General features: G+C 36.5%; 1 protein-coding gene across 3 annotated transcripts in view; it reads left to right on the top strand.

Annotated features, from left to right (window-relative positions):
- Positions 1–27,500, top strand: part of Mur89F (Mucin related 89F) — a 659,376-nt gene that overhangs the window by 358,773 nt on the left and 273,103 nt on the right. For all 3 annotated transcript variants that reach the window (XM_076197862.1, XM_076197879.1, XM_076197870.1), the window contains one exon: positions 23,505–23,638. In XM_076197862.1, coding sequence (XP_076053977.1) covers positions 23,505–23,638 — 134 coding nt within the window. The remainder of the gene's footprint in view (positions 1–23,504; positions 23,639–27,500) is intronic.

Here is a 27,500-nt window from a genome sequence, read left to right as displayed (position 1 = left end):
ACTTCAGTGGGTGTGTCCAGGTGTATGTATGAGTGAGAGAGAGAGAGAGAGAGAGAGAGAGAGAGAGAGAGAGAGAGAGAGAGAGAGAGAGAGAGAGAGAGAGAGAGAGAGAGAGGCAGACAGAGAGAGAGAGGAAGAGAGGCAGACAGAGAGAGAGAGAAAGAGAGGCAGACAGAGAGAGAGAGAGAGAGAGTAGGCAGAGAGAGAGAGAGAGAGTAGGCAGAGAGAGAGAGAGAGAGTAGGCAGAGAGAGAGAGAGTAGGCAGAGAGAGAGAGAGAGAATAGGCAGAGAGAGAGAGAGTAGGCAGAGAGAGAGAGAGAGAATAGGCAGAGAGAGAGAGAGTAGGCAGAGAGAGAGAGAGAGAGTAGGCAGAGAGAGAGAGAGAGAGAGTAGGCAGAGAGAGAGAGAGAGAGTAGGCAGAGAGAGAGAGAGAGAGAGAGAGAGAGAGAGAGAGAGAGAGAGAGAGAGAGAGAGAGAGAGAGAGAGAGAGAGAGAGAGAGAAATAAGGACAGAGAGATGGGATAATAATAAAAGTGGAGAACGGTTGAAGACGAGAAAGCGAAAAGGAGGAAGGATTAAAGAGAGAGAAGGAAAACAGAAGGAAATAGAACAATAAGTAGAAGGAATTGAAATGTGAAAGGGAGTGTAATGTCAGGTGTGAGAGGACAGGAGATAGCTTAGGGGATCAAAAGAAGGACGTGGGATATTCTTGTTGCGTATGAAGCAACCAATTTGAAGACATCGAGAAGCAAAGGAAACGAAGGAAGTAAGTGATGAAGGTATTGTAAGAGATTACACTAGTACTTGACAAATGGAAAACAGAAAGAGGGAGAATTTCTGGCGTGAGCAGAACAAGCTAAAAGGGATAATGTAAAAGAAGATTGAATATCACTTGCGGAAAGATAGATGGTTGTGTGATATCTTCCTGGAGGAGTTGATACATGGAATAGATGGACAAGTTCACCCTCTACGACTGTGTTTTGGTGACCTCCAGACTTAAAGAGAGAACTTAGATGTGAACCTTCCGAGAGAGCTGAGGAAACAGTGCCAAGTCACGATCACAAGATGGTGAGGTCAAAGAGAGAGACATTTTCGAGATGGTAGAATAGAAACTGGAGAGGAACAAAAGAAATATAATCAAGTCAAAGGAGGCCGAGACAGGTGAAGGGGAAGAAGTTGTGGAGAGAGATATGAGAGAAGAATAGAAGAGAGGAGGGACGTAAAAGTAAAGGGGGGGGAGGGAGAGAAAAATGCACAGAAGAATAATGGGAGAGATCTAAAGAAAATCATGAGAAAAGCCGAGGAAGGGGACGGGCACCACAGTGATTGGAATAAAGTTGAATGTGAACAAGCGGTGTGATGAAGCGATAAGTTGGTGAATGAAAAAAGAAAAGATGTACAGGAGAGGAGGTTAGAATGAAAAAACAGAACACAAAGGGGTGACTTAGAAAACAAAGAGAATCGCGAAGACAAAGAATAGAGAGATGACGCTTTCTGGGTCAGGTAAGAGGAATAAAAGAAGCGCTTGTGTGACGAACAAGAGTGATGAAAGAAAAGATGGAGATGGAGGTGAAGATGAATAGCGCTAGTTAATGATACAGAAAGACAAGAGGGCAAGACTCGCTGTTATATATTTATATTGAACAAATTTAGTTTTAAGAAAAAAATAAACAAGGACTGGTTGACCAATAAATTGGTCAACGAATGGAATAGATTTAGTAACCATGTTGTGAACGCTGAAGCTATCGATTGCTTTAAGAAAAGGTTAGACAACTTTAAGTATGGGGATGACAGATGGTAATGGACATGGAACTGCCTAGTATAGGCCTTAGAGGGGGTTTATACGGTCTAACGGTTCATCGAACGCGGTTCGACAGACACGTGTGAATGTGTGAACGGGGTATTTGGGGTTTAACCAACGTGTTCGACAACCAAATACCCCGTTCACACGTTCACACATCACTTTAAACACGTGTAAACCCCCTCTTATGGTCTCTTGCAGTCTCCTTCATTCTTATACTCTTATGTGAAGATGGAGTTAAAAGAATATGGTGGGTGGAACATCTTTCCACATTGATGACTATTTTCTTTTTTATGGTAGTAGTAGTAATAATAGTAGTGCGTCAGCGATAGCCACCGCTTTTGTCATTTGGGACAATATTCCAACAGGGAGGAGTCATAAAGGTTGTAAAAGAGATTTAATGAGGGTAGTGACAGAAACGAGGGGTAATACAAATTGAAAGCAACTAGCATTTTTTTTTCCAATGGAGAATGCAGCATGTCTCTGGTCAGCAGTGACATCACCAAAATCAGTAAAATGCTGACTTATGCAACCATGACCCCACACGGGGTTGGTCCACACTGATGAAGACATGGAGCCAACAAGAAGGGGACCAGACACAAATGTCATTGGAAGGGATGCAGAAGGGCAGAGATGCAAGAGGAAGAGGAAGGGTGCAGAAAATGCTGACGACGGGAAAGGCGCTGGCGATGAACGGGATAACAAATGAAATGGTGGAAACGGGAAGAAAACAGGCAAATTAGGGATGAAGGATATTTGAAATATCCAAGAGAGCGTGGTGAATCCAGGAAGGTTGTTATTAATGTTATTGTGAATATTATAAAAAAAAATATCATCATTATTACTTTTGCCATCATCATCATCATCATCATCATCATCATCATCATCATCATCATCATCATCATCATCATCATCATCATCATCATCATCATCATCATCATCATCATCATCATCATCATCATCATCACCATCACCATCACCATTCTTCTTCTTCTTATTATTATTATTGTTATTATTAGCGATGACTCATTAGTACAAAGGAAGCGAACGAAAACCATATTGACAGTGCCTTTGGGCAAAGCACGTGATGGATTGAACTGAGGAGTGATGTGAAAGGTAATGAAAATGTATGAGGTGCGTGAAAGGCTGATTAATGCAGTGAAAAACAAACACGAAAATGGGAAGGTTGGTTCGGGTGAGGGGAGGGGGACGGGATGGTGGGGTGGGGGGCATATCGAAGTAGGAGGATGGGATGCTTCACAAGGGGATGGGGCTTAAGATAGAAATGTCTTCAATGGCCTTTGCTATATACATACTTACACATACACACACACACACACACACACACACACACACACACACACACACACACACACACACACACACACACACACACACACACACACACACATATATATATATATATATATATATGTGTGTGTGTGTGTGTGTGTGTGTGTGTGTGTGTGTGTGTGTGTGTGTGTGTGTGTGTGTGTGTGTGTGTGTGTGTATAAACAAGCATATAAACATGCCAGCATTGAAAGATCACAAAGAAAGAGGTAATATAATGACAGTACTCAGGTTGCAAAAGGGGATAGACTACACTGACAGAAGAGATGTCTTGATTGAGGAATGGATATTGCTTTAAGAGTTCACGAGAAGAATTTGAGAAAGACTAGATCTTTAGACGATGAAAAGAACTACAGTTTTCAATGCAGTTGCATTAATACATGGAATAGCTAATATGGTGATGTAGCACTAAGCATGTTAGAAAATAAGGACATACACGAACTTGAAACCATGTATAAGCTATACGCTAGGTATAACAAGTTGGATTGAAAGAGATAGGACCACACGAGCGTTGTTCCTTTCATTCATACTACAATTAAGCAGCTGTAATTAAGCAAATACACACGCGTTCACACACACACACACACACACACACACACACACACACACACACACACACACACACACACACACACACACACACACACACACACACACACACACGACTCGGTGGCGCGTTGGTAGAGCACTGGACTGGGAAGTACGGTAGTGCTCGCAGTACTCAGTTCGAATCCTGCCCGGGGCCGAAATTATTTCGGTATCGCTGTGCTTCAGGTCGTTACTCTGACTCTCGTGGGCGGGGAGTTGGGTGTGTGTGTGTGTGTGAAAGGTCATAGCATTACCCATAGATCGGTCCTACGAGCTCTGAGCTCTCTTCCGGGAGGGAAATAGCTGTCGATCACGAGTCCAACACGTGATCCAAAGAGCAAAGACCAAGGTGAATACAGACACACAGACGTCGATCGTCACAGTGTAAAGACGCCTCAACTAGAGCTTCCGAGAAACAACGGAACTTCTCAACTATAAATATAACAGGAAACCTAGTTCGTGACAAATGGGAAGGGGAATACGTGTGGATGCTCGTGATGATCTAATATAGTAGAAAAAGTGAGTATTGAGGAAAGTGAAAATGAATCGAAACAGACCAGGAAATGGCGATGGAGTTGAACCTAACATAAACATTAGAACAGCAGTGACACCTACTGGCACAATACCGAAGCATAGCGAAAACGTCGAAACACCATTAGGCGTTGTAAGGTATGATGAAGATTTTTTTTCTGGATTTGATAAATATGACAGAAGACTGATTAGAATTATAGATATAGAAAAGGAGATGAGTTAATAGAATTAAGATATTATGGAGCTAAAGAAAGAAATCATGTACCTAAAGAATGAGTATAACGAAACCTACAAAGAATTGAGGGACTTAAAGAAAGAAAATGCAGAAATAGATAGAGAGGTAAGTGAACTGAAAAACAAAAACCAAAGTAAAAATGAAAGGATGAAAAACGAAAATACCACCAATAGTGAGACCTTAAAAGGAGAGATGAATGTACAAATTAAGGCGGTGATCGAGAAGGTTGAACAAAATATAGGAGGGGGAAGATTTGCAGAAAATCACAAAAGAATAGAAAAAAGGACCAAGAAAGCCAAGAGATAGGTTTCAAAGAAATTATCCAACAAATACAGGAAAAGACGAAATACTAAGTTATTCAAGTAATTAAAGAGAAAGAAAATTGGGTTAGAGATACAGTAAACAAAAAAGAAAATGCATAGTAGCATATGGTATAAAAAGAAAACTTAGATACTTGAGAGAAAAGAAGAGAAGAAAATAGAAAAAAAAAAAATAATAATAATAATAAGAGCAGTACAAGACGAAGGGCAAGAAATAGAAAAAAGGAAATAGAAGTGCATAGACTGGGATAATACTAAAAAAAAAATCGACCCCTAAAGATCAAATTAAGGTCACAAATGGTAGCAGAAGTATTAGCAAAAGCAAGAAGGTTAGCAAATATTGAAAACTATAAAAGTATATGGATAAAGATATAAATGAATGATGAGGAAAAAGAGAGAAGACACTAAGATGTGAAGCTGAAAAAAAAATGAGAAAAGAACGGAGATCGAAAAGGAGTTCTATTGGAGAGTACTAGACATAAGGCTGAGAAAATGGTATATTAGAAAAAAAAACTAAAGGAACAGAGAACGAGATAGAGAAGGAAAACAAGTTAAAAATGACTTATACTAACATAGACGGTTTGATCTCAGGATTAAATGAACTAAATTATTATCTGTCAGAAGAAAAAACAGATATAATGGGAATTGTGGAGACGAAATTAAGGGGTTCACTACCACCAAATAGTGTTGGACAAGGATTATATAACCATTGGATGAAAAATAGAAAAAAACAGGGTAGAGGAGTCATGTTTTTGACTAAGAAAAACTTAAATGTGACGAAGGTTACAGAGGGAGAAAATAGTGTGGAAATAATCACGATAAAATTTGAAAATAGTGACATGAAAAGTAGAAAGATTGTGGTGACCTATGTGCTCCCAAACACGGGTTCTTGGAAAGAGAGCGATTATTCTAAAATATTAGAAGACACGAGGCATTCATTAAATGAGATGCTAAAGGATGGAGGAAACGTAGTACTTATGGGAGATTTTAACTGCAAAGAAGTATGTTGGGAAGAGATGATAGTGAGAGGTGGAGAGGGCCTTTGGGGAAATATATTACTTGATATGACTATAGAATATACAATGACACAATGGGTAAAAGAAAATACCAGATATAGAAATAATGAAGAACCGTCGAGACTAGATCTGATATTTACATCACAGCCTGAAGTTGTGGAAATTTTTGAATACAAAACACCAACTAGGAAGAGTGACCACATACTACTTCAGTTTGAACTAAAAGAGGAAATATATATGGAAACAAATTAGAAATACAGAAAAAGATGTATAACAATACGGACTTTGGAAAAATTATAAACTTCTTTCAAAAAGCCAATTGGGAAAAATTCTACAATAGACACAAATGCAAGAGAAATGGGTGAATTTGAAAGAAATCTACAACGAAAGAGTGAATAAATATGTACCGAGACAAAAATAGGAAAAGGTGTATATCAAGTGCTGGTTTAGCAGAAGGTGTAGCGAGGCAAAAGATAGAAGATATTAAGATTGGAAGAGATAGAGAAAAGATAAAAAAAAAAAGTCGGAAAGTGGCAAATATATATCAATCTAAGGAATGAATATGTAGAAATACGGAAGGAGGAAAAAAGAAACTGTGAAAAAAACATAATAGGAAAATATAAGGACCAAAATTATCCTATAGATATGTGAGCAGTAAACTAAAAAACAAACAGGAAATATTAAAATTACGGCAAGGGAATATAGAATACACAGAAAATATAGAAATGGCTGAAGTCATAAACAAACACTTCAAGTCTGTGTTCACTAGAGAAAATATACACCATGGGGATGAAAGAAATAATTGTAACAATAAAAGAAAGAATGGATCAAACAATAAAACTTCATGTCAAGAAATCGCACGACCTAGATGGAATTGCAAACTGAATACTAAAAGAACGTATAGATGAACTAATAGACAAAGTATATAAGGTAATAACCTGCTCACTCATAGAAGGAAAAATGTCGGAAGACTGGAAAAATGCCAGTATAGTACCAATATATAAAGGGAGAAACAAGGAAGACCCAGCAAATTACAGACCGGTCTCCCTTACAAGTACATTAGCCAAAAATTGCAATAAATGAATAAATAGATAAAACAAAATATTAAAAAACAGATGGACAAAACATCTGGAGGAAAATAATATACTAAACCCGAGAGAACTCGGATTTAGACTAATATATATATTACAAGACAGGGATGGATGGGCTTTTATTTTGCTTTCCTAGAATCACAAAAAGCTCTTGATAAAGTGCCACATAAAAATTATTATTAAAAAAAACTGGAAACCGTAGGAGGGATACAAGGTAAACTGCTTAAATGGATGGAGGGGTGTCTCGCATGAAATAAAAGTGAGAATAATTCCCAAAGATAAGAGTTCTATTTCGGAATTTTTTTTATTAGTGGTGTCCCACAGGGATCAGTATTGGCTCCGATATTGTTTGCTATTTATGTAAATGACATGGATGAGGGTGTAGAATGTTACGTGAACTTCTTTGCTGATAACGCAAAACTGACGAGGAAAGTAAGTATAGAAACGGATTGTGAGTCGCTACAAAGAGATCTAAACAGAGTTTGGGAATGGAGTCAGAAGTAGGAAGTGAACTTCAACATAAATGATTTAGTATAATGGACTCTGGAAAAAAAGTATTAGGATAGTATAAAATCTGTACAAAGGGAGTAAAAAAATGAGTTCTGAAAAAGACCTAGGAGTAATTACCACAATAGACATAACTCCTGATAAACAGATAAATAAAATTGTCGGAGAAACTTGCAACTTGCTATGATCAATAAAGGTGGCCTTTACCTACTCGGACGAAGAAATGATGAACGAAGATGGCCCTAACACTTTCAAAACTCTCATACGAGGAGAGATTGTCTAAGCTGGAATTACCGACTCAGAAACAAAGAAGAGAAAGAGGCGACCCATTGACCATCTATTGAATTATGAGAGGCATGGAAGTTCTTGATGACCTTGACTTACTAAATTGATAGTTCTTGACTTACTAAATTGGGATAAGAGAAATACAAGAGGACATGAAAATAAAATCAAAAAGGACAATTATAGAAGGGACCTGGAAAAGAACAGCTTTCCACACAGTGGTGGATGTCTGGAACAAATTGGGCGAAACAATAGTGTGTGCAAACACCATATATCAATTTAAGAGCAAAACTAGATACTGCGAGATACAAAGATTGGACACTACGAGTTCTACGAGCATAGCTCCACTTCCCGTAAAATACAACTAGGTAAATACACACACACACACTCACGCGCGCTTTTCAGGTTGAAAAAGAGGAGTGCAAGATAAGGTAATATGAAAACTACATAATGAACAGGAAAAGGGCATGTATATTTTCTCTTTACATTAACAATGCACAAATTAGAAAGAAAGGAGAGATCGAGAGAATGACAAGGTATACTTTGGAGCATGTGTCTTGCTGGATTGCATTTGACCCAGGGCAGTTGGCAGATGCATGGATGACCCGTCATCCATTAGGAGCTGAGATTGAAGGAGTGGAGGGAGTGGGGGAGAGGAATGAAATGGGTGGGAATAGATCTCTGAGTTGGACACCTCCTTTGTAAGGGGGGAAAACTCTCGGTATATAGAATAGAATAGATGATATTGGGTACCAGGGATAGTAGGATAACCCATTGGAACAGGCAATAGCCGCGCTGACTGAAGGCAACGAATGTATATCACCACGTATGATGTAGCTAAAATGATCTGTTAATGGTGACAGTGGTGGAAATAAGAAATTAATTCTTTGTGGGAATATATGATTTTCTGAAGGGCAGGAAGCTGCTTGTTGGAAATATGAACATGAAAATTGATGAGATGGAAGGAGGAATTAAAGTTTGACTTAGAGTGGAAGACCTAGAAAGTGGAAGTGCTGTAGTTTTGTGTCGAGGCGCCGTTATATGAAAGGATTACAAAGTATTACAAAGGAGGAGCATGCCTTCCGGAGACCTTTTGGTCCATAAATAAATCGAATGCGAAAAAAATATAATAATGATAGATAGATAAATAAATAAATAAAATCATAATAATATAAATAGTAATATATAAAATGAATAAATGAATAGATAAAATTAAATAAACAGGTAAATAGTAGATGATGATAAATTGACAGATAAATAATAATAAACGATAATCAAGGAAATAATAATAAGCAGAAAATAATAACAAACAAATAAACAAATTATATAAAATAAATGGCAGTCAGTACAGCATCTTGCTTAGGTATTTATCTAAACGAATCTTAAAGCTTCGAACTGAAATACATTGCACTGCCTCTGCATGAAGTTTATTCCACTCATTAACTACATGGTTGGCGAATTTGTTTCTACCCACTTCCAAATCAAATTTATTTCGTGACAGTTTCAGAACCTTATTTCTTGTCGGATTCTCATTCAGTGTGAAAATTTTGTCACTTTTGATGTTGTTAATTTCCTTTACAATCTTAAAGACCTGTATCAAGCCACCTCTGAGTATACGTTTTTTAAGGGAAAACAGATTCATATGTTTTATTCGATTTTCGTATGATTTACTTTTTATATTTGAAATCAGTTTTGTTGCTCGCCGTTGTACTTTCTTCAATTTGTCAATGTCTTTAATGAGATTCGGTGACCATACGGAAACAGCATATTCCAAATACACACAGGCGAAGGTCAAGGGTGTTGCTAGATTCCGTTGTGTTGGATATAATTGAATCTGAAGGAGATTAATGAACACTGAAGCATGGATATGAATGGGTGAATGGATATTGGATCAAGTAGTGGTTGGCGATATTGAAGTTCATGGGATAAGCAATAGTGTAGAGTGAGACAACTGGATAGGAACGACATGGAAAAGAGCTGTAGATGCAAATTATAAAAGCCAGAGAGGAATCTAAGAGGAAAGGAGAAAAAGAAATAGAGAGGAGGGAAAATGTGACCAAAAGGAAGAAAGATATACTAAAAGTTACGAACGAGTTACAAAGTAGAAGATTGGAAGCAAATTAAATGAGGAATGAGCGATGGGATGATGATAAAAGAAAATGGTAACAAAGAACTGTAATGAAAAGCTAAACATTTCTTAGAAATTTGAGAGGTTCTAATCTCAGTTGTTGGTGTCATTATAAAAACTTAGTCACTGTTTCAGAGTAGTGAAAATGTTAAAAGGAATACATAGCTAAACTTTCATCACTACATTTTCAACTGAATGCTCACGCACTTAGGCCAGTATTCAGATCAGCCAGATCATATCCTCCTTTTTTTTCTCTCTCTCACCCTAGTTGTGAAGGACTCTTTGCCTTAATCTTTTCAGAAAGGTGGAGACTATTTTGTAGAGCGACAAATGATTCAGTGCAGCTGAGAAAAGGATCTTGTGCTGAAAACTCTATAACTCCCTTCCTTGCGATGGCGTCCTGGGAGATTGTGTTTCCTACGAACATCAAACAAGTGCATTTCTTCGGTCACATGACAGGAGTGGAGAGGAATGGCCCCATCACGAGGGAGCCCGGATGATAAGCTTTACTTTAACCATTTCTCTAAGAATTTATTTGCGACCATTACATAGTCCACTGAAAACGGTCTCATATCATTTTCCTAATAAGGAACCTATACTGGCAGGAGTATTCACCTGTTCCCAGTGTGCCTGGAAAAAAAAAAAAAAAAAAAAAAAAAAAAAATTTTATGCCCAGGAAATTGACAAAAGCTCCCCTTTCGGATTACAGCTCGTTGACAAAAAGTGGCTGGAAATTGAATATTAATCCGAATTAAAATAGAAAGGAAAAGGGAGGAATCACAACATTCTGAAATTTTGTTGATGTATTTTCAAAAGTATCTTAGAGTGTCATGTTACGCAAGGGGGAGGGAGAAAATGAAGACATATGAGAATAGAAAACCGGAACGGAGAACTGCACAGGGCGCGGGGGCAAAGCTGGGCTGGACAGAACTCACGGACTTGTAAACAACGCGAGCATTAGAGAACGGAAAATTCGATCGAAGACCTGCGCAGAGGCAGGATTGGGTGGGCAGAGCCCTGAATCTGTAAACAACATGCCAGTTGTCTTTCGAAGCTGAGAAGAAAGGATGGGAAAGATCAATATCACCGTTATTTCTTTGGCCAGCCAGCCTGAGTAAATAAATAAATAACTAAGGGAATAAATAAATGAATAAATAAATGAAAACCTCCATAAGGAAAAAAAAAAGTAGATTACACATGTGTAGACATAAAGAATAATAAGTTTTTTTTTTATAGAATATTACTGAACTAGTCTCGATAACTGAAAGAAAAAAGTATACGAATCCAAAATGTGACTCAACCAGCTCACACAGTTTGTTGTAGCAAACTGTGTGTCAATTTAACCTTTAGAGTTGAGATATGTTTTCTTTTCTTTAGAATACACACATACACATACATAAACACACACACACACACACACACACACACACACACACACACACACACACACACACACACATATATATATATATTATATATATATATATGTATATATGTATATGTGTGTATGTGTGAGTATATATATATATATATATATATATATATAAATTGCTAAATGTAAAAGAGGATAGGAAGGAAAGGTAGTTACGGTGGGAAGCACTAAGAAAATGACAGTGATGAGTGAGGAAAATGGAAGAGAAATAAGGAAAGATGAAGTGAAAGCAGCTGTTAAGATGATGAGAGCAGGAAAGGCACTTGGGTTGGATGGATGCCATGCAAAATGTCTGAAAAAGGAGGTACAGTTATGGTGTACTGTGTTGTGAGGTTATTTAATGTTTGTTCAAGAGAGAGTAGAGTGCCGGAGGACTGGAGGAGTGCCTGTATAGTTCCAATTTACAAGGGAAAGGGGACAAGTGTGAGTGTAGTAATTTCAGAGGGATCAGCTTGTTAAGTGTAGTTGGGAAGGCTTATGGGAGGGTCTTGATTGAGGGGATTAGGAGAGGAACAGAGGGAATAATTGGTGAGGAACACTGTTGTTTTAGGACAGGTAGGGGTTGTGTAGATCAGATTTTTTTGTTAAGACAGATATATGAGAAAGCTATAGGAAAAGGTAATGATGTTTTTTGGGCCTTTGTGGATTTGGAAAAAGCTTATGAGAGGGTAGACAGGAGGGCACTCTGGGAGGTATTACAGATATATGGTATAGTAGGAAAGATATTCAGGACAGTCAAGAGTTTTTACGAGAGTAGTAGAGCTTGTGTTAGGATTAGAAATGGAGAGATTGAGTGGTTTGAGGTAAAGGCGGGACTTCGTCAGGGATGTGTTATGTCACCCTGGCTGTTCAATTTATATATGGGCGGGGTGGTGCGAGTTGTGAATGCAAGGGTAGAGGGTGAGGGTTGGAGATGGTTAAAGAAAATGGAGAAAAGGGAGAGATAAGCCAGATGTTGTTTGCTGATGACACTGTGCTTGTAGCAGGATCAGACGAGGGATTGAGGAAGTTAGTGACAGAGTTTGGAAAGGTGTATGAAAGAAGGAAGTTGAAGATAAATGTAGGTAAAAGGTGATGAGATGTGCAAGAGGAGAGAGTGGCAGCAGACTGGAAGTGAGTATTGAGGGAGAGAGACTGGAGGAAGTGGATATTTTTAGATACTTGGGTGTGAATGTGGCAGGAAAGGGATGAGTGTAGGTGGAGGTAGAATGTAGATTGAGAGAAGCGAGTAAATGCCTTGGTGGATTAAAAAGTGTAATGAGAAATAGACATTTGGGAATGGATGCTAAGAGGAGATTGTATGAAGGAGTGAATATGCCGACAGCACTGTACGGGGGCAGAAACATGGAACATAAGAGAAGTAACTCCGGTAGATGTTTAAATGAATTAAGGGAATGCCCATCAAAATACAAAATCAGTGTTATACGCGCGTATATTACGAGAGCTTTTGTAAAAGAAAAAATCATATCCGGAGATGTTTCAAGAAAATAGAAGTTAGTTAACGTTACTCCCATATTCAAAAAGGGTGACAAAAAGAAGCCAATGAACTACAGGCCTATAAGATTAGCCTCGATCGTAGGAAAAATTATGGAAACTCTCATCAGAGGTACTACCGAACACCATTTAGAAAGTGACTGTTTAATAAATAATAGCTAGCATGGGTTCAGAAGAAAATGTTCTTGTGTGACTAGCCTATTCGAGTTCTACAGCACAGTCATCTCAAATTATGAAGACAAAATTTCTATCTAACTATCTATATATCTATATTCATCTACCTATATATATATATATATATGTATATATATATATATATATATATATATATATATATATATATATATATATATATATACATACATATCGATTTGATATATCTGGACCTTTGATACCGTCCCGCACGAAAGACCTCTTACTAAACTAGCTTCACACGGAATTAGTAGTAGCCTGTTCAGCTGGACTAGTAACTGGTTAAACGATCGTAAACAGAGATTTGTTCTAGATGATAAAACTTCTAAATGGAAAATTTTTATGAGTGAAGTTCTTCAGGAATCCGTTCTTGACCACTTCTATTCATTGTTACAAACTATATAGACCACGGACTGAAATCTGTTGTCTTCAAATTTGCTGATGATACAACAAAAACTGTGCGTAAGGGCAAATAATCACTTAAACCAATTAGATATTCAAGAAAATTTAAATTAACTATAGAAATGGTCTGAAAATTGGCTAATGTAATTTAACACAATAAATGTAAAGTTATGCACATAGAAAAAAATCACAATAAGTATGACTCAAGTTATTTGGAAATTGCTTAACAAAAGTGGATAGTGAACAATATTTCACCATAATTATCAGTGATAATCTCAGTGTGTTTCCGCCTTTGTAAGATAACTAGCTTAAAGTCCTGCGGAGCGTTACCTCGGAATTTGGTCCATATAAATAATAGTCTAGATTAATGATATATAGATAACTCATGAGTAGACAGTTGATTGGAGTAAGAAAAAATCTGAAGGAGAAATTTTATTCCGTGTCTACGTCATCTAGGGGAAGAGTGCCAACCCCTCTGTCCCCACCGCGATGGGTGTATATGTGTGTGGGAGGGGTAGGGTGGGGACGTGGTGGGGTTGGGAAGGGGTGAGGGTAAACCACTGCAGTAGGGAGGACAAAAGGAAAATTATAAAGCGATAAGCAAAGAAGCAAATGACAAGTCTACGGACACTGGAAGCCACGTTTCAATAGACAAATCTATGTTGGCCTCTTCTATTGCAGCTTAGATATTTTTTTAGTAAAGGTGAAAGTTGCCAAGCATCGCGTTACCAGCCATAGTTCAAACCAATATGACATTAAATACCGTTCAAGAATTTTCTCTTTTAGTTTTTGCCAATTCAGACAAATAAACACATTTGCCTCTATACAGATAAATAAAAGTGTTCTTTTGTCCATGTCTATATCGTTTCAATTTATTTTCAAATTCGTTTGAATTTCCCATTGTCATATGGTTTCTTCTGGGTTATTCCACAAACCTATGTACCTGGATATCCTCCAATTATTGTGTTTTGTGTTCCTTTCCATGACTTCTTATTGCTCTCCCGTCCCACCGTATGGCTTCTCTCTCAGCTTTGCCTTTATCATCTGTTGATCTGAATACAACCATTATATCATTCCTCTTATTACATTTCTTCTATTGAGGGCAGTGTCAAGTTTTCTAATGTTTTCGTACATATCATCTGCTAGGATGGGGGCCAATTTAGTTGATTTTGTTTTTTCTGATTAGTTTTTATATAGTGTATTTTTTTTTGGGGGGGGGGACACTGCTGTTACATACTTTAACTTGAGGATAATCAGATGTTCTGAGTAATTTATTTTTGTCTCTAGAATACCATTTGTACCTTAATCACATTTTGTAAATCTCTTTAATAATCTAATTCATGTGTTGGTTAAGAAATTTTACGTGACATTTCTTGTTCCATTTCTTTTGCTCTTACATTTCTTTCATTTGCCATCTACTAACTCATTGATGGCTTTTTCGTACCGTTGCTAATTTAGAGTATTTTCTAATTGAAATTCCATACCTTGCCAAGTGATGCAATATATATATATATATATATATATATATATGTATATATATATATATATATATATATATATATATATAACGTTTTTTACGTTTTTTTTACACTGCCAAAGTTGCTTAGATATGTTGAGTATATAAAAACAGGTGTACGTACTTGATTCATTCCTCCACATATGTGTACCTATCTTTAGACACTATAAAAATAAGCATAAGTAATTGACTTTTTTGTCAGATGCTGCAACAAGTGTGTATACATATACAAAAGGTTTTTCCCCCTACACGGGGGGTAGCCAAAAAGAAAAAGGCATAGAAACCACTCCCACCCATTCCATTTCCTATATACTCCTCTCCCCTCCACCCTCCTCCCTCCACCCTCCTCCCTCCCTCTTATTTTGGCACCTCCTGGATGACGGGTCATCCCTGCATCCTGTCCACTGCCCTAGGTCAAAAGCAGTATCGCAAGACACAGCACATCCACAGCAAGGACACTTCATAAATTCGGCAACACCCTCCCTCTCCGTCCCCCCATGCAGAAAAGGAGAAGACGGGGAGAAATTCTTTTGGGCTGCGTCAAATTTTTTCTCATACATACTTCCTCACCCCCCATCCTCCACCCACTCCCCCTCATGCATCACAGCATCATCTATACACAGCCCCTCTCCATTCACCCCTATCTTCTGTCGTCTCCCGTCCTTCCTCCACAGACATTCCTCTCTTTTGTAATGCCCCTTTCACCCCATCCATCCATCTCATCCTAGGACGCCCCTTCATATTCACTCCTTCCACCTCTGCCTTCCACACTTCTTTTACTAATCTTTCTTCACTCATTCTTTCCATGTGTCCAAACCATCCTAATACTCTTTCATATAGATGCCGTATATGGGCCAATATGGCAACCTTACAAAATCTAAATAAGCATGAAGCTATTTGCCAATATATTGTGTCTGCATACACCAGCAATGTCATCAACCTGAAAACAAACAAGCATTGATCAGTCTATGTGCCTTTATACAATATAGCCATGTGCTGTACATGTGTTTGATGGACTGCTATAAATGGTTTCCTCCATGTATATCCATCATAGTCCTCTAAAATCCACTCTAAGCACAATCTTCAGGGATTGAACACTACAATTTTTCCTTACTACATCACTCCATGTTATGTGGCTCCTGCCGCTCCTCCTCGGGCTCCTCTATATCAGATGAAATCATGACTTTAGGGCCGGGGCTGGTCAGACCATCAATTGAGTCCTCAGAATCTGCTTCAAAAGGGCCCGAGTCGTCTGACTCAAGCTGGAAAGTGGGGATGCTGCTTGAAGCAGTAGAATCCCTGCTGGTTGATGGTTGTGGTGGTGGTGTATTACTGGCATGAGCTGCATGGCGAGGATATTCATGGGCATCGTCCATATTGCCCAGTGCCAAGTTTTGCCCAATCAACACCAACTTGGCAGCTCTGTCGGTGGTCAAACGATTCCTTCTCGCAGAATGTACCAGTACATATCTGCTAAAGGATTGCTTGACAGATGCACTGGATGGGGGCAGTTGCAAGATGTTTTAGGCAACATGGGACAGCTGAGTTGAGCAACAGATTCGTTCCACCAACTAGATTCTGATGTCTTATCAACAGCACTCCAAACAAATGGCTTTGAAAAAAAGTTTGATTTGGACCTGTAATCTGCCAACTCAGCTATTACTTGGGTCTCATCAACATTTGGCAGTTGTATAGCAATTTCATAAATGGCCTGTATTGTATCCACCTGAAAATCAACAATATTTTTAGTATAAGTATATGATACCGCAACTTGTATTATTTCAAAGAGACACTACTACTAATTTAGGTCAGGTGAATTCAGGTCAAGTAAGACTTGGAGGCATATACAGTGGCATACGGGCAAGACTGGATTTTGGGTGTAATAAGAACATATTATTACAAAATAGAAAATAAAAACTACTTACCGCTTCTTCACCCGAAAAGTGACATCCACAGTAACAAGGATCCACCAAGTTGGCTGCAAGGTGGATACTTTTCATCAGGAATTTCTTCATTTTACGAATTATTCCCTTGAAGGCATCTTCTTCACTCTTGAGGATTTGGGATGAGGAGAGATTCCCTTCAAAGGACAGCTTTAAATCACTGAACACTTTCATTACCAGAGAGAGGTTTTTATTTTCTCCTTCTGTAGCAGTGATGGCATCTGCCACTGACTTCAGGAGCTTGAGAATACCCTCAGTCCGATCCCAAAATACTTCTGAAAGTAGGAGCTTCCTAATGGACAAATCCAAAGATGGCTTGGCATCATCATTGATTGCAAGAGCCTGAAGTGCATGTTTGTTAATGCATACACTCTTCAGACACTGGATAATGGATCCCCATCTGAAACAAAGGAGGACAACAATATTAGTACCAGTATGAATTCTCAATTCAAAACAGCTCAGCCATGAGAAACATTAAATTAATTGTACCATTAATAAAGAATTCACAGCAAGTTTACTGGCATAAGAATGAGATTTCAAATACTATTTTGCAAGTTGTGATCTTTAGCAATGAGTAATATACTAATAATTCTTACCTTGTTTTAACAGGCAGTTTTAGTGTCTGCTGTTGCCCCTGTGGTGACTGCTGTTGATGTTGTTTGAGTAGAGCAGTGACCTTTCGGAACTGTTTGACTGTTTTTCAAACTTTTATGCAGTCCGACTGTATATTTTCTGCAGACTTGATCTTTTTTAGCTCTATGAATATTAACTGCAGAGTGTGAGCCATGCAACCATATGGTTTTATGTGAGGATACTCCAACTGAAGCAGTTCCTAAGCCTTTTTCATATTAGAGGCATTATCTGTGCAGACCCCCAACACTTTCAATTGACCAATGTCATCCACTACTTTCTTTGGGAGATCTGCTATTTACTACCCAGTGTGGCTTTCTGCACCTAACAATAAAACAGAAGCTATAATTAGATATTGCAGCATATTCCAAAAATACAAAACTAATGAAAACCGGAATACGGAATACAGAGAATAGACTGTTAATTAATATTGATATTTTCTTGTGATAGGAAGTTTATTTGAAATACTTTATTTTAATGTCTAAGTTAATTTTGTAATTGTGTTGTAATTGACTGCAATTTTGACTGAAACTAACCTGTTGCAATGCTGCTCCAAAATATGGGCCTTGGCACTGTCACAATGAAGTTTATGATCCCCTCATTCCTGTAATTATCCAATATTTTAGGATAAATTAGGGCAATAATTATTTATAAAAAAATATTAGGAATAATAAGTGATATAATGATGTTACATATTCCTACAGTTCTTATCTGACATTAGTCCAACTATCACACATTACTGCAACACTAGAAGTAGATGCTACTAGTTCCTTTACAGTTACAGAACACTCCTGGTGGACCCTCTCAAGAAGATTGTTTGAGATTGAGTCTCGACTAGGAATCTTGAAAGATGGCCTCAGAGTCTTGAAGAACTTTGCCCACAACTTATTACCCACCATGTCTAGTGGACAGCCACTTGCATAGATAGCCCGGGCTAACTGCAATTGATCTTCCTGTAATACCTTTGATTTCCATTAATCATGATACTGATAGACAGATTACTAAATGTTGACATTGGATACACATTAGTATATACAATATATAACTATAACATAGTTTATACTTACTGTTTGTGTTTCTATCATTTTGTCAACACATGTGTATGAAGCAATCTTCTGCCGTATTAACTTTTTAGCTTTGGAGTGATTCCAGAGTCACTGGAGTGATTCCAGAACTGACAGAGACAGATGATCCAGGTCTACTTGTTGTGCCTGTGGCTGTGTCAGGTCTGGGCAGAGCCATCGGAATCGGACTTGTGAAGAATGAACAATCTAATGTCCTTTGCATTGTATGAGTGCTTGTACTTGTTGCACTTGTATCATGCAAGAGCAACTGCAGTTCGATATCTGAGTCACTGTCTATGCCTTGTGATCTACCCTCAGTAGTTTCAGCATCAGTAAGAACTGCTTTTTGGCCTTTACCACGTGTCAAATATTTTTTCTTGATTTTTTCACCACATTTCTTGCACTGAACTATATGGTTTACCAACTGACTTCCGTTTTTTTGACAGTACTGTCGAGCAAAATAAGCATTTCACTTTTGCCACTTTCCCATCACTTGGGACATCTTTGAATATTTGGCAACTGGAGTCTTCTTCCTGCCTGGCATTGTAGGTTTTACTCACACTACCCACACAACAACAGAGTACAGGACTGATAACAAACACGAACAACTTACAATGTTACCAAATCTCAGTCACAGTGGTGCCAAACCTCTTATGAGACAAAATTCCAGAAACTACACCAAGTTGGCAGAAAACGCTTATATATCACCACCATCAAAGGCATATTATTAACACACATGTGTTTGAGATTTACAAATGCAACAGGCTCATTGTAAAACCAATAAAATACATCAAAACATGACACACAGAAAATGGGAAATGACAAAATCATAAAAAAAACTATGTTTGAGGAGCATACTGTTTTATTTGATAGTCTAGAAACAATTGCAATGTGTTTTTTCTTGCCGAGATATCTAAGACAGAATATTAAAAAAAAGTTGTTGTTTTTTCGCCACTGTCTTTTTTTAAGTGTTTTTAACGGCGTTTTATTATTATCATTATTGAGTTGAATCGCTAACCTTGCCCCAGTTATGAAAAACTGTCTAGATGCTCCTGTAGCAATTCACAATCTCCATTTTCAACAATCTTCATGATTTTTTAATCATTTGCAAAAGGTTGGTTTATATTTTTGTTTCATCCATGATATCTTTTACGGGTGCAAGTGCTGACTCCTTGTAGGAGTCTACTACTTACTTCCTTGCATCCTGGCATCTTGTTCTTTAGTGCTGCTCTTGTTTATCGATTGTTCAAAAAGTCTCATCTCCATTCCAGGGGACTTCCTATAAGTCCTCCAATATGTTCCTATTCCTATACAAATTGTTTGCGTGGGTTCTTTTCAAAGGTTTTTCTCTATATCTAGATACATAACATCCACCCAATTACCTTCCTGTTGGAGCATATAGATCGTATTTGGATCAAACTTTACCAAATTAAAACATGTTTTTTCAGTTCTGTCTTGCCCTCTCCTTTACTTAGTGGTACAACATTATTCCTATTCCAATCTAAGGTACTAATCATTATTTAACTGAATAAACGCACACTATTCCTTATTTGTAGTCTTTAAGTATCCAGTTGAAAATCTTGTCAGGACCTTAGGCCTTTAGTAATTTATATACTTTCTTTTCCTCCATTTCTATACCTTTTCACCTATGAGCGTATTTCTAATCCCCCTCTCTACCCAACAAAGCAACTTTCTTTTGTGAAAACTAATTAGAAAAAATAATTACTTCGGCTTGTGTTACCGCATCTTCACAGACCTTGTCTTCTATTTTTAGCCTTCTGATTACTTCCTTGCTTCTGAATTTATAGATCCCGTAAGATCTTAGCGGCTTCAGTCGTTTATATACTATTTTTACCTTCATTTCTATACCCATATCTCTAAATTCTTCTCTCTCTCTTCCACAAAGTGATTTTTCCTACTACTGATTTGACACTTACTCATTATTTTGGCTTCTGTTGTACCGTTTTCGTAGCTCACCCCACCTCTTCCTTCCACCTTGGTGATCCCTTCCGTGTATCTGTAAAGCTGCTTAAAGGTATCTACATTTATAACTTATGCCTTTTTTCCTAATTTCTTTTTTCTTTCCATTTCTAGTTTTTTGTACCCTTCTTTTGTTTGATTTTATTTTTTATTTATGTCATGCCATATATTTTTCTTTTATATCTGTTCCGTACCTTCTGTTAAGCTTTTTTTTTTATTATTCTTCTACTGACTCGTGGCACATATTTTTCAACATCAGTCATAATTTTCAGTAAAGATTTCCCCCTTTTTCTCGCGTTTCTCTTGCTTCCATGATTTCCCTCCAAATAATTTTCTTAAGAAAATATTTGATCCTGTAAAATCTACATTCACGGAAATGCATCACTCTTGACTATAATTCATCTCTTGGCTCTAGATTTCTTGTCATTTACTTTTCCCGACGGAATATATGTATTTTAAAGAATCCATTGCAACAGCTTCTTTGGTAAGCAGTCCATTCTAGTAAGTATATCATTTCTTCTAAATATTTCTAAATCTATTGTAAATACCTTTAGTTTACTAAATCATTACCTTGCTCAATGTCATTTAACCGTGTATCATTCTATGCACCCTTGAATCTTTACTTCTACTTGTCCCACATTTTCAGTTCATCTCTTTACAAATAGAGTCACTCACCAGAGTTATTTTTGCCATTGTCATATTTTCTGTAGGTGAATAATCGTATCTGACAATATCTGAGGATACTGCCGCAAAATCTTTCTTCCTGGTTATCGCTTTTAGAATTCTTACATCAGCTTCTTTTCCCGGTTCCACATTATCCATAATGATGTAAAATTTCCACTTATTTTTATGTTGTTGTTTTTTCGTCTCACACGTAAATATAAACATTATTTGTTAATTTGCTCTCTAACAGACATATGGTATCTGGTTCATTTGCCTTTGAGTAACTGTTGCTTATTCTAATTTCTTTACATTGTTACCTTACTCTTTTCCTTTCCTTTAATATCGTTTTCCTCTATTGCTGATGTAAAATCCCAGAAAAAAATCTTGATTATCTTTTTTCTAGAGTTGATATTTTTGCTCTTTTATTTTATTTTGTTTGTTTTTTGCGTGTCTCCTCATCCAAATAATTTATATACTTGAATATATTTTTAGTTGCTGTTTCTCCTTTCCATATCTTCTTAACATCTTGCACACGACAGCCAGTTTAAACATTTTTAATGTAATTTCTATTGCATTTTTAAACTCACGTCTCCCTCTTTTCATATTTTATAATGTGTGATCCTTTCTTCGGCCTGAAAATGTGTCGACTTTGCATTTTGATACTAACAGCATTACAAGCGATTTATTAGTTCTTTAATACCTTTACATTTTTTCTCCTCTTTATCTTCTTTCTTCCTCTAATATTTGGTGATCTCTTTCAGTTTTAATATTTCTTCTTATTAAATGTTCATCCATTTCTTTGGCTCATCCATCTTTTATTTTATTTTGTTTTTATATCCGTTGATATTGTATTTTGACCCTATCTCTTTTTTTTTTCACTTTTAAGTTGAAATTTCTGATCGGTATTAAGTTCAATCAAATTATTCAATTAGCTTTCTAGATCTCAGATCTTTGATTATTGAGATTTATTTTTTGTAGCAATTGTAACTGTATATTTCCCTAATTACATTACCCAAATGTAGTATTCAGTAAAGAATAAAAACACTCGCATTTTTTAATTATCATATCTAGTATGTAAAGCATATGCGTATGTGTCTGCTTGTTTGTATCTGCTAAAGTCTTGATCTCTAAAAAAAAAAAAAAAAAATCCATCTCTTACTCACAATTTTCTTACGCTATTTGATTATCATCCTGGGTCAGGTCAATGATCATTCAGGCGAGACTTTGTTTCCTCTGTTATGAATCAGGATTACCTCGGCCTGTTTCCATTATCTAGGTACTTCTCTATTTTTCTAGGGAACACACATCTCGTGAATAATATCCACCAGTCGCTGTGTACATTGTGTATACATGTGGAAACCCCATCTTTTCCAGGAGATGTCTTTACATCTAGGACCTATAGTAATCTATATGCTTTCCCCACTTCCACTTTTGTGTCACACAAATGACGCTTTTTACATTGAAAAAATAATCCATGAAATTTGCCAAAACAAAGTGCTGGTAAAATGTATTCGAAAGAATTCTGTAAAATTTATCGGACTTTTATCAATATATTAAGGTACTTAAATGATTAAAACATTGTTTGAAGTCATAAAGTACATGCATTACAATAACTTATTGTAACTTTGTACATAGTCTAACAAACAAGGACAGAATAAAGATACCGTGGAAATTTATAAAGAAGAAAATTGTGTGACTTGAAATACAGTACTTTATCTGTTCCAAATACGGAAAAATAGTTAGAATATATTGTTTAGAAATTGTTACATTTATCTTATGTTTATGATTTAATTTCATCTACCTTTATTTATCTGTTTACTGATTGATTCATTCATTATTTCATTTCTTCATTTATTCCTCTATTAATCTATGTATTCATTTATTTACTTATGTATTGATTCATAAATTTATTTAATTACCTATTTATTTATAATTTTATTTGTTTATCAATCTATTCTTTTATTTATTAATTTATTTTTTATTTATTTATTCATTATCTTATTTATCAATTTCTTTCTTATTGATTGATTGATTTATTCATTCACTTCTTTACTTATTTACCTATTATCATCTTTATTTATTGCTTCATTCACTTACTATTTAAGTGTTTATTCATTTACTTACTTATTTATTTATCTATTCATTTATCTATTTGGTTATTCTTTTTATTTATGTTTTTATATGTGTTTATATATTTTTTTCAGTGTAATCCTCTCCTGCCTTCAATGTCATTTTATTTGGTGAATACAGACTGAAAATATTTACTGATTATTATAGATTCCATTTTCTGTATTTTGACGAGCTGTTTCACTGATTCTTACACCTTTCTCTCTTTGCAGAGTGACGAGGAGGTTGTTGGGCGAGGCGTGACGCTCTACGTTCTGCTGGCCGGGTTGCTCGGTGGCCTTCTTCTCGTCCTGTCTGTCCTCGCCTTCTGCCGATACTGCCTACCGGACCCTGACAAACGAGACTCGTAAGTCTATTCGCAGTTATGTAGACATGCATACATATATTTATATATATATATATATATATATATATATATATATATATAATATATATATATACATGATTTCAAGAAGTCTACAGCGACAATGGCGTTGTTGAGCTTATATATAAGCTTATATAAGCTTATATAAGCTCAACAACGCCATTGTCGCTGTAGACTTCTTGAAATCATGTATACAACATGGCCTCCTACCAATATATATATATATATATATATATATATATATATATATGTGTGTGTGTGTGTGTGTGTGTGTGTGTGTGTGTGTGTGTGTGTGTGTGTGTGTGTGTGTGTGTGTGTGTGTGTGTGTGTGTATACATATGTTCAATTGAAGACCAGAGCTAATTCAATATCCACTATCTTCTTAGTGATTTTCTCAATTTTCCGAATAGTTTGTATCTTGAAGGGAGGTCAAACACAAGGCTTCCGAGATCCATGGTGTTATTATAACGAAAAACATTACACAAAATTTAAAATACGAACTTTCAGTTGAATCATACAGCCATTTTCAGGTAAGTAAGAATAAATGTACAAAACATGAGTTTAAATAAGAGTAAAAAAGGAACTTGGAGAGTTAGGTCGTAGCTAGGCGTCAGGTACTGGACGGAGGTGAGGTCTTGGCTTCAGAGGGATGTAGCTGGACATCAGATTACTGTAGCCGGACGTTTGGTCTTTGTTGCTTCGCAGCCTCGCTGTGTAATTGTAAAGTACTAACTGTGTCCGTCTGTATATTAATGATAGGGGTGTATTGTGTAATGTAGACTCTTTCCAAGATATGTAGTTTCTTGTTGTTGTTACATTGTTTAAGTATTTTTGTATTGTTAACTAAATCTTGTCTGTTTGGAGTTTTGTTGTGTGTTTGTATTATATGTTTGCGTATACTTCCTTCACGGGCACGTATTATGAGTCTCCTGCTCACAGATGTAGTGGTAACACCAATTTAAGAAGCATTGTTGAGAAGTTTGCAACCTTCTTCGGGGCAAGTGAATTGGTACACCACATTAGTCTGTTTGAGGAGAGAGCTGTTTTTAGTCATATTATTTCTCATTATAAGGTTAAAGACTTTTGTGTTTTTGTAGTATATGATGACGGTCAATTTGTAGTGTGGGTTGGTGCATGTGACGTTACGTTCAAGGATGTCTTTGAGAACATGTTCGTCTATTTTGTATGCTGGTGTCATTTGGTTTTTGTAATAGACGGTGTGTGTGGAATATGAGTTGTTTTGTCCGTGTTGTGCTGTATTGTGGGTGATGAAAAGTCTCGTCTCTTTGTCAATGAGAAAGTTGGAAAAACCGTTGTTAATGAGAATTTGTTTAACGCGCGATATTTCGGAGTGAAATTTTTCCCAAGAAGAGCAGTTTTTATATGCATGTCAATGGTATGCCCGAATTACGCTAAGTTTGTAACGCTGTGAGCACTCACTTGCTGTATTCAATCATCTTCCGGTGTCAGTCTTTTTTCTGTAAGCAGTGGTCGTGTATTTGTTGTCTTAAGAGTGGATGAGGACGTCAAGGAGGGGAATTTTGTTGTGTACATTGAGTAACTCACCAACTACACTATCAAGAGAGATATAGTTAGTAAGTTACTACGGCAATTGTCATGTGATTGCTGAGTTCGAGTCCTCGGCAGTACCGCATTTCCATTTCTGCATGTCGACCTCCATTTGGTTCCCGATGTTGATGGCTTAGAATTAAAGTGCATTGTGGTTGTTAAAATGGATCTCTAATCACTGGGACCCATTCAGTGTTGTACACACACACACACACACACACACACACACACACACACACACACACACACACACACATATATATATATATATATATATATATATATATATATATACAGTATATATATATATATATATATATATATATATATATATGTGTGTGTGTGTGTGTGTGTGTGTGTGTGTGTGTGTGTGTGTGTGTGTGTGTGTGTGTGTGTGTGTGTGTGTGTGTGTGTGTATTTACCTAGTTATACCTAGTTGTATTTTACGGGAAGGGGAGTTATGCTCGTAGTGTCCCGTCTTCATATCCCATTTTATCTAAACTATTTTTAAATTCAAGTATTGTTTTTGCACACACCACTTTCTCACCTAACTTGTTCTAAATGTCTATTACTCTGTGAGGAAAGCTGTTCTTTTTCAGATCTCTTCTATAGCTGTCTTTCTTGATTTTCTTTCCGTGTCCTCTTGTATTTCTATCATTCCATTTTATTAGATCCTCTCTATCAATAATTTCTATGCCTTTCATGATTCTGTAAATAGCTATCAAGTCTCCTCTCTCTCTCTTCTTTGCTCTAGTGTCTGTAGCTCAAGTTTTGCTAGTCTCTCTTCATATGATAGTTTTGATAGTGTTGGTGCCAATTTTGTAATTGCTCTTTGTATTCTTTCAAGTTTTGTTATACATTTTTTTGTACTTGATGACCACATCGTTGCTGCATATTCCAATCTTGGTCTTATCAAAGTGATTAGCATTTTCTTCATCCAGGTATGTAAATGCCACTTTGATTGTTCTTATTAAATCATAAGTTTCTCCAAAAATCTTGTTTATATGTTTCTCAGGTGACATATTATTCATAATAATAACTCCCAGGTCCTTCTCATTTTCTACTTTTTTTTATTCCTTCTTCTCCCAATTTATATGATCCTATTATTCTTTGCTTTTTCCAAATTCCATTATACTACACTTTTTAGTATTGAACTCCATCTCCCACTTCCTTCTCCATTCCCATACTTTATTGAGATCACTCTGTAGTGACTCACAATCTTCTTCCGTGTTCACTTTTTTTTTTTAAGTTTTGCATCATCAGCAAAGAAGCTCATATAACTTTCAATTTCTTCATCCATATCATTAATATATATAGCAAACATTATTGGGGCCAAAACTGTTCCTTGTGGAACACCACTTGTTACTTCATCCCAATTAGAGTGTTTGTCTCTTATCACTACTCTCATTTTTCTTTCTTGCAAAAAGTCTTCCATCCACTTAAGCAGTTTGCCCTGTATTCCTCCTTCAGTTTCTAATTTCTTAAGCAACTTCTTATGTGGTACTTTGTCAAAAGCTTTTTTTAGGTCTAGAAATGCACAATCAGTCCATCCATCTCTTTCTTGTATTATATCTATTAGCCTTGAATAGAAACATATTAAATTGGTGACGCATGATCGTCCTTGTCTGAATCCAAATTGCCTTGGATTTAGCACGTTGTTTTGTTTTGTTTTTTCTAAATACTTTACCCATCTACTTTTGACAATTCTTTCACAAGTCTTTGCTATTGTACTTCTTAGAGAGACTGGTCTATAGTTGGTAGGGTCTTCCTTATTTCCCCCTTTATATATAGATACTATATTTGCATTTTTTTTTTCAATCTTTTGGAACTTTTCCTTCTTTCAAGGAAATGTTTATTATGTTTTGTCTGCCAGTTCATTCCTGCATTCTTTCAAAATCCAGTTTGCTATTTCATCTGGTCCATGCGATTTTCTGACATCAAGATTACTCAAGTGTTTCATTATTTCATTCTTTGTTACTTCTATTTCTTTCATAGGGGGGACTTTCTCTTCCCATTCGATCTCTCCAGGTTGTATGTTCTCCCTTGTAAACACTGATTTAAAATGCTTGTTCATAATTTCTGCCATTTCTATTTCCTCTGTGTATTCAAATCCTCCTTGTTTTAATTTCTCTAATTCTTGTTTGTTTTTCAGTTTGTTGTTTACAAATCTGTAAAATAGTTTTGGTTGATCTTTACATTTTTCTATGACATCTTTTTCATATTTTCTCTTTTCCTCCCTGCATACTTGTACATATTCATTTCTATAACAAGTATA

Source organism: Oratosquilla oratoria, chromosome 1 (genome assembly GCF_046742065.1).
Source record: "Oratosquilla oratoria isolate Oo_2021 chromosome 1, ASM4674206v1, whole genome shotgun sequence".
NCBI classification, from domain to species: domain Eukaryota; kingdom Metazoa; phylum Arthropoda; class Malacostraca; order Stomatopoda; family Squillidae; genus Oratosquilla; species Oratosquilla oratoria.
This window is presented reverse-complemented; position numbering and strand designations above follow the sequence as displayed.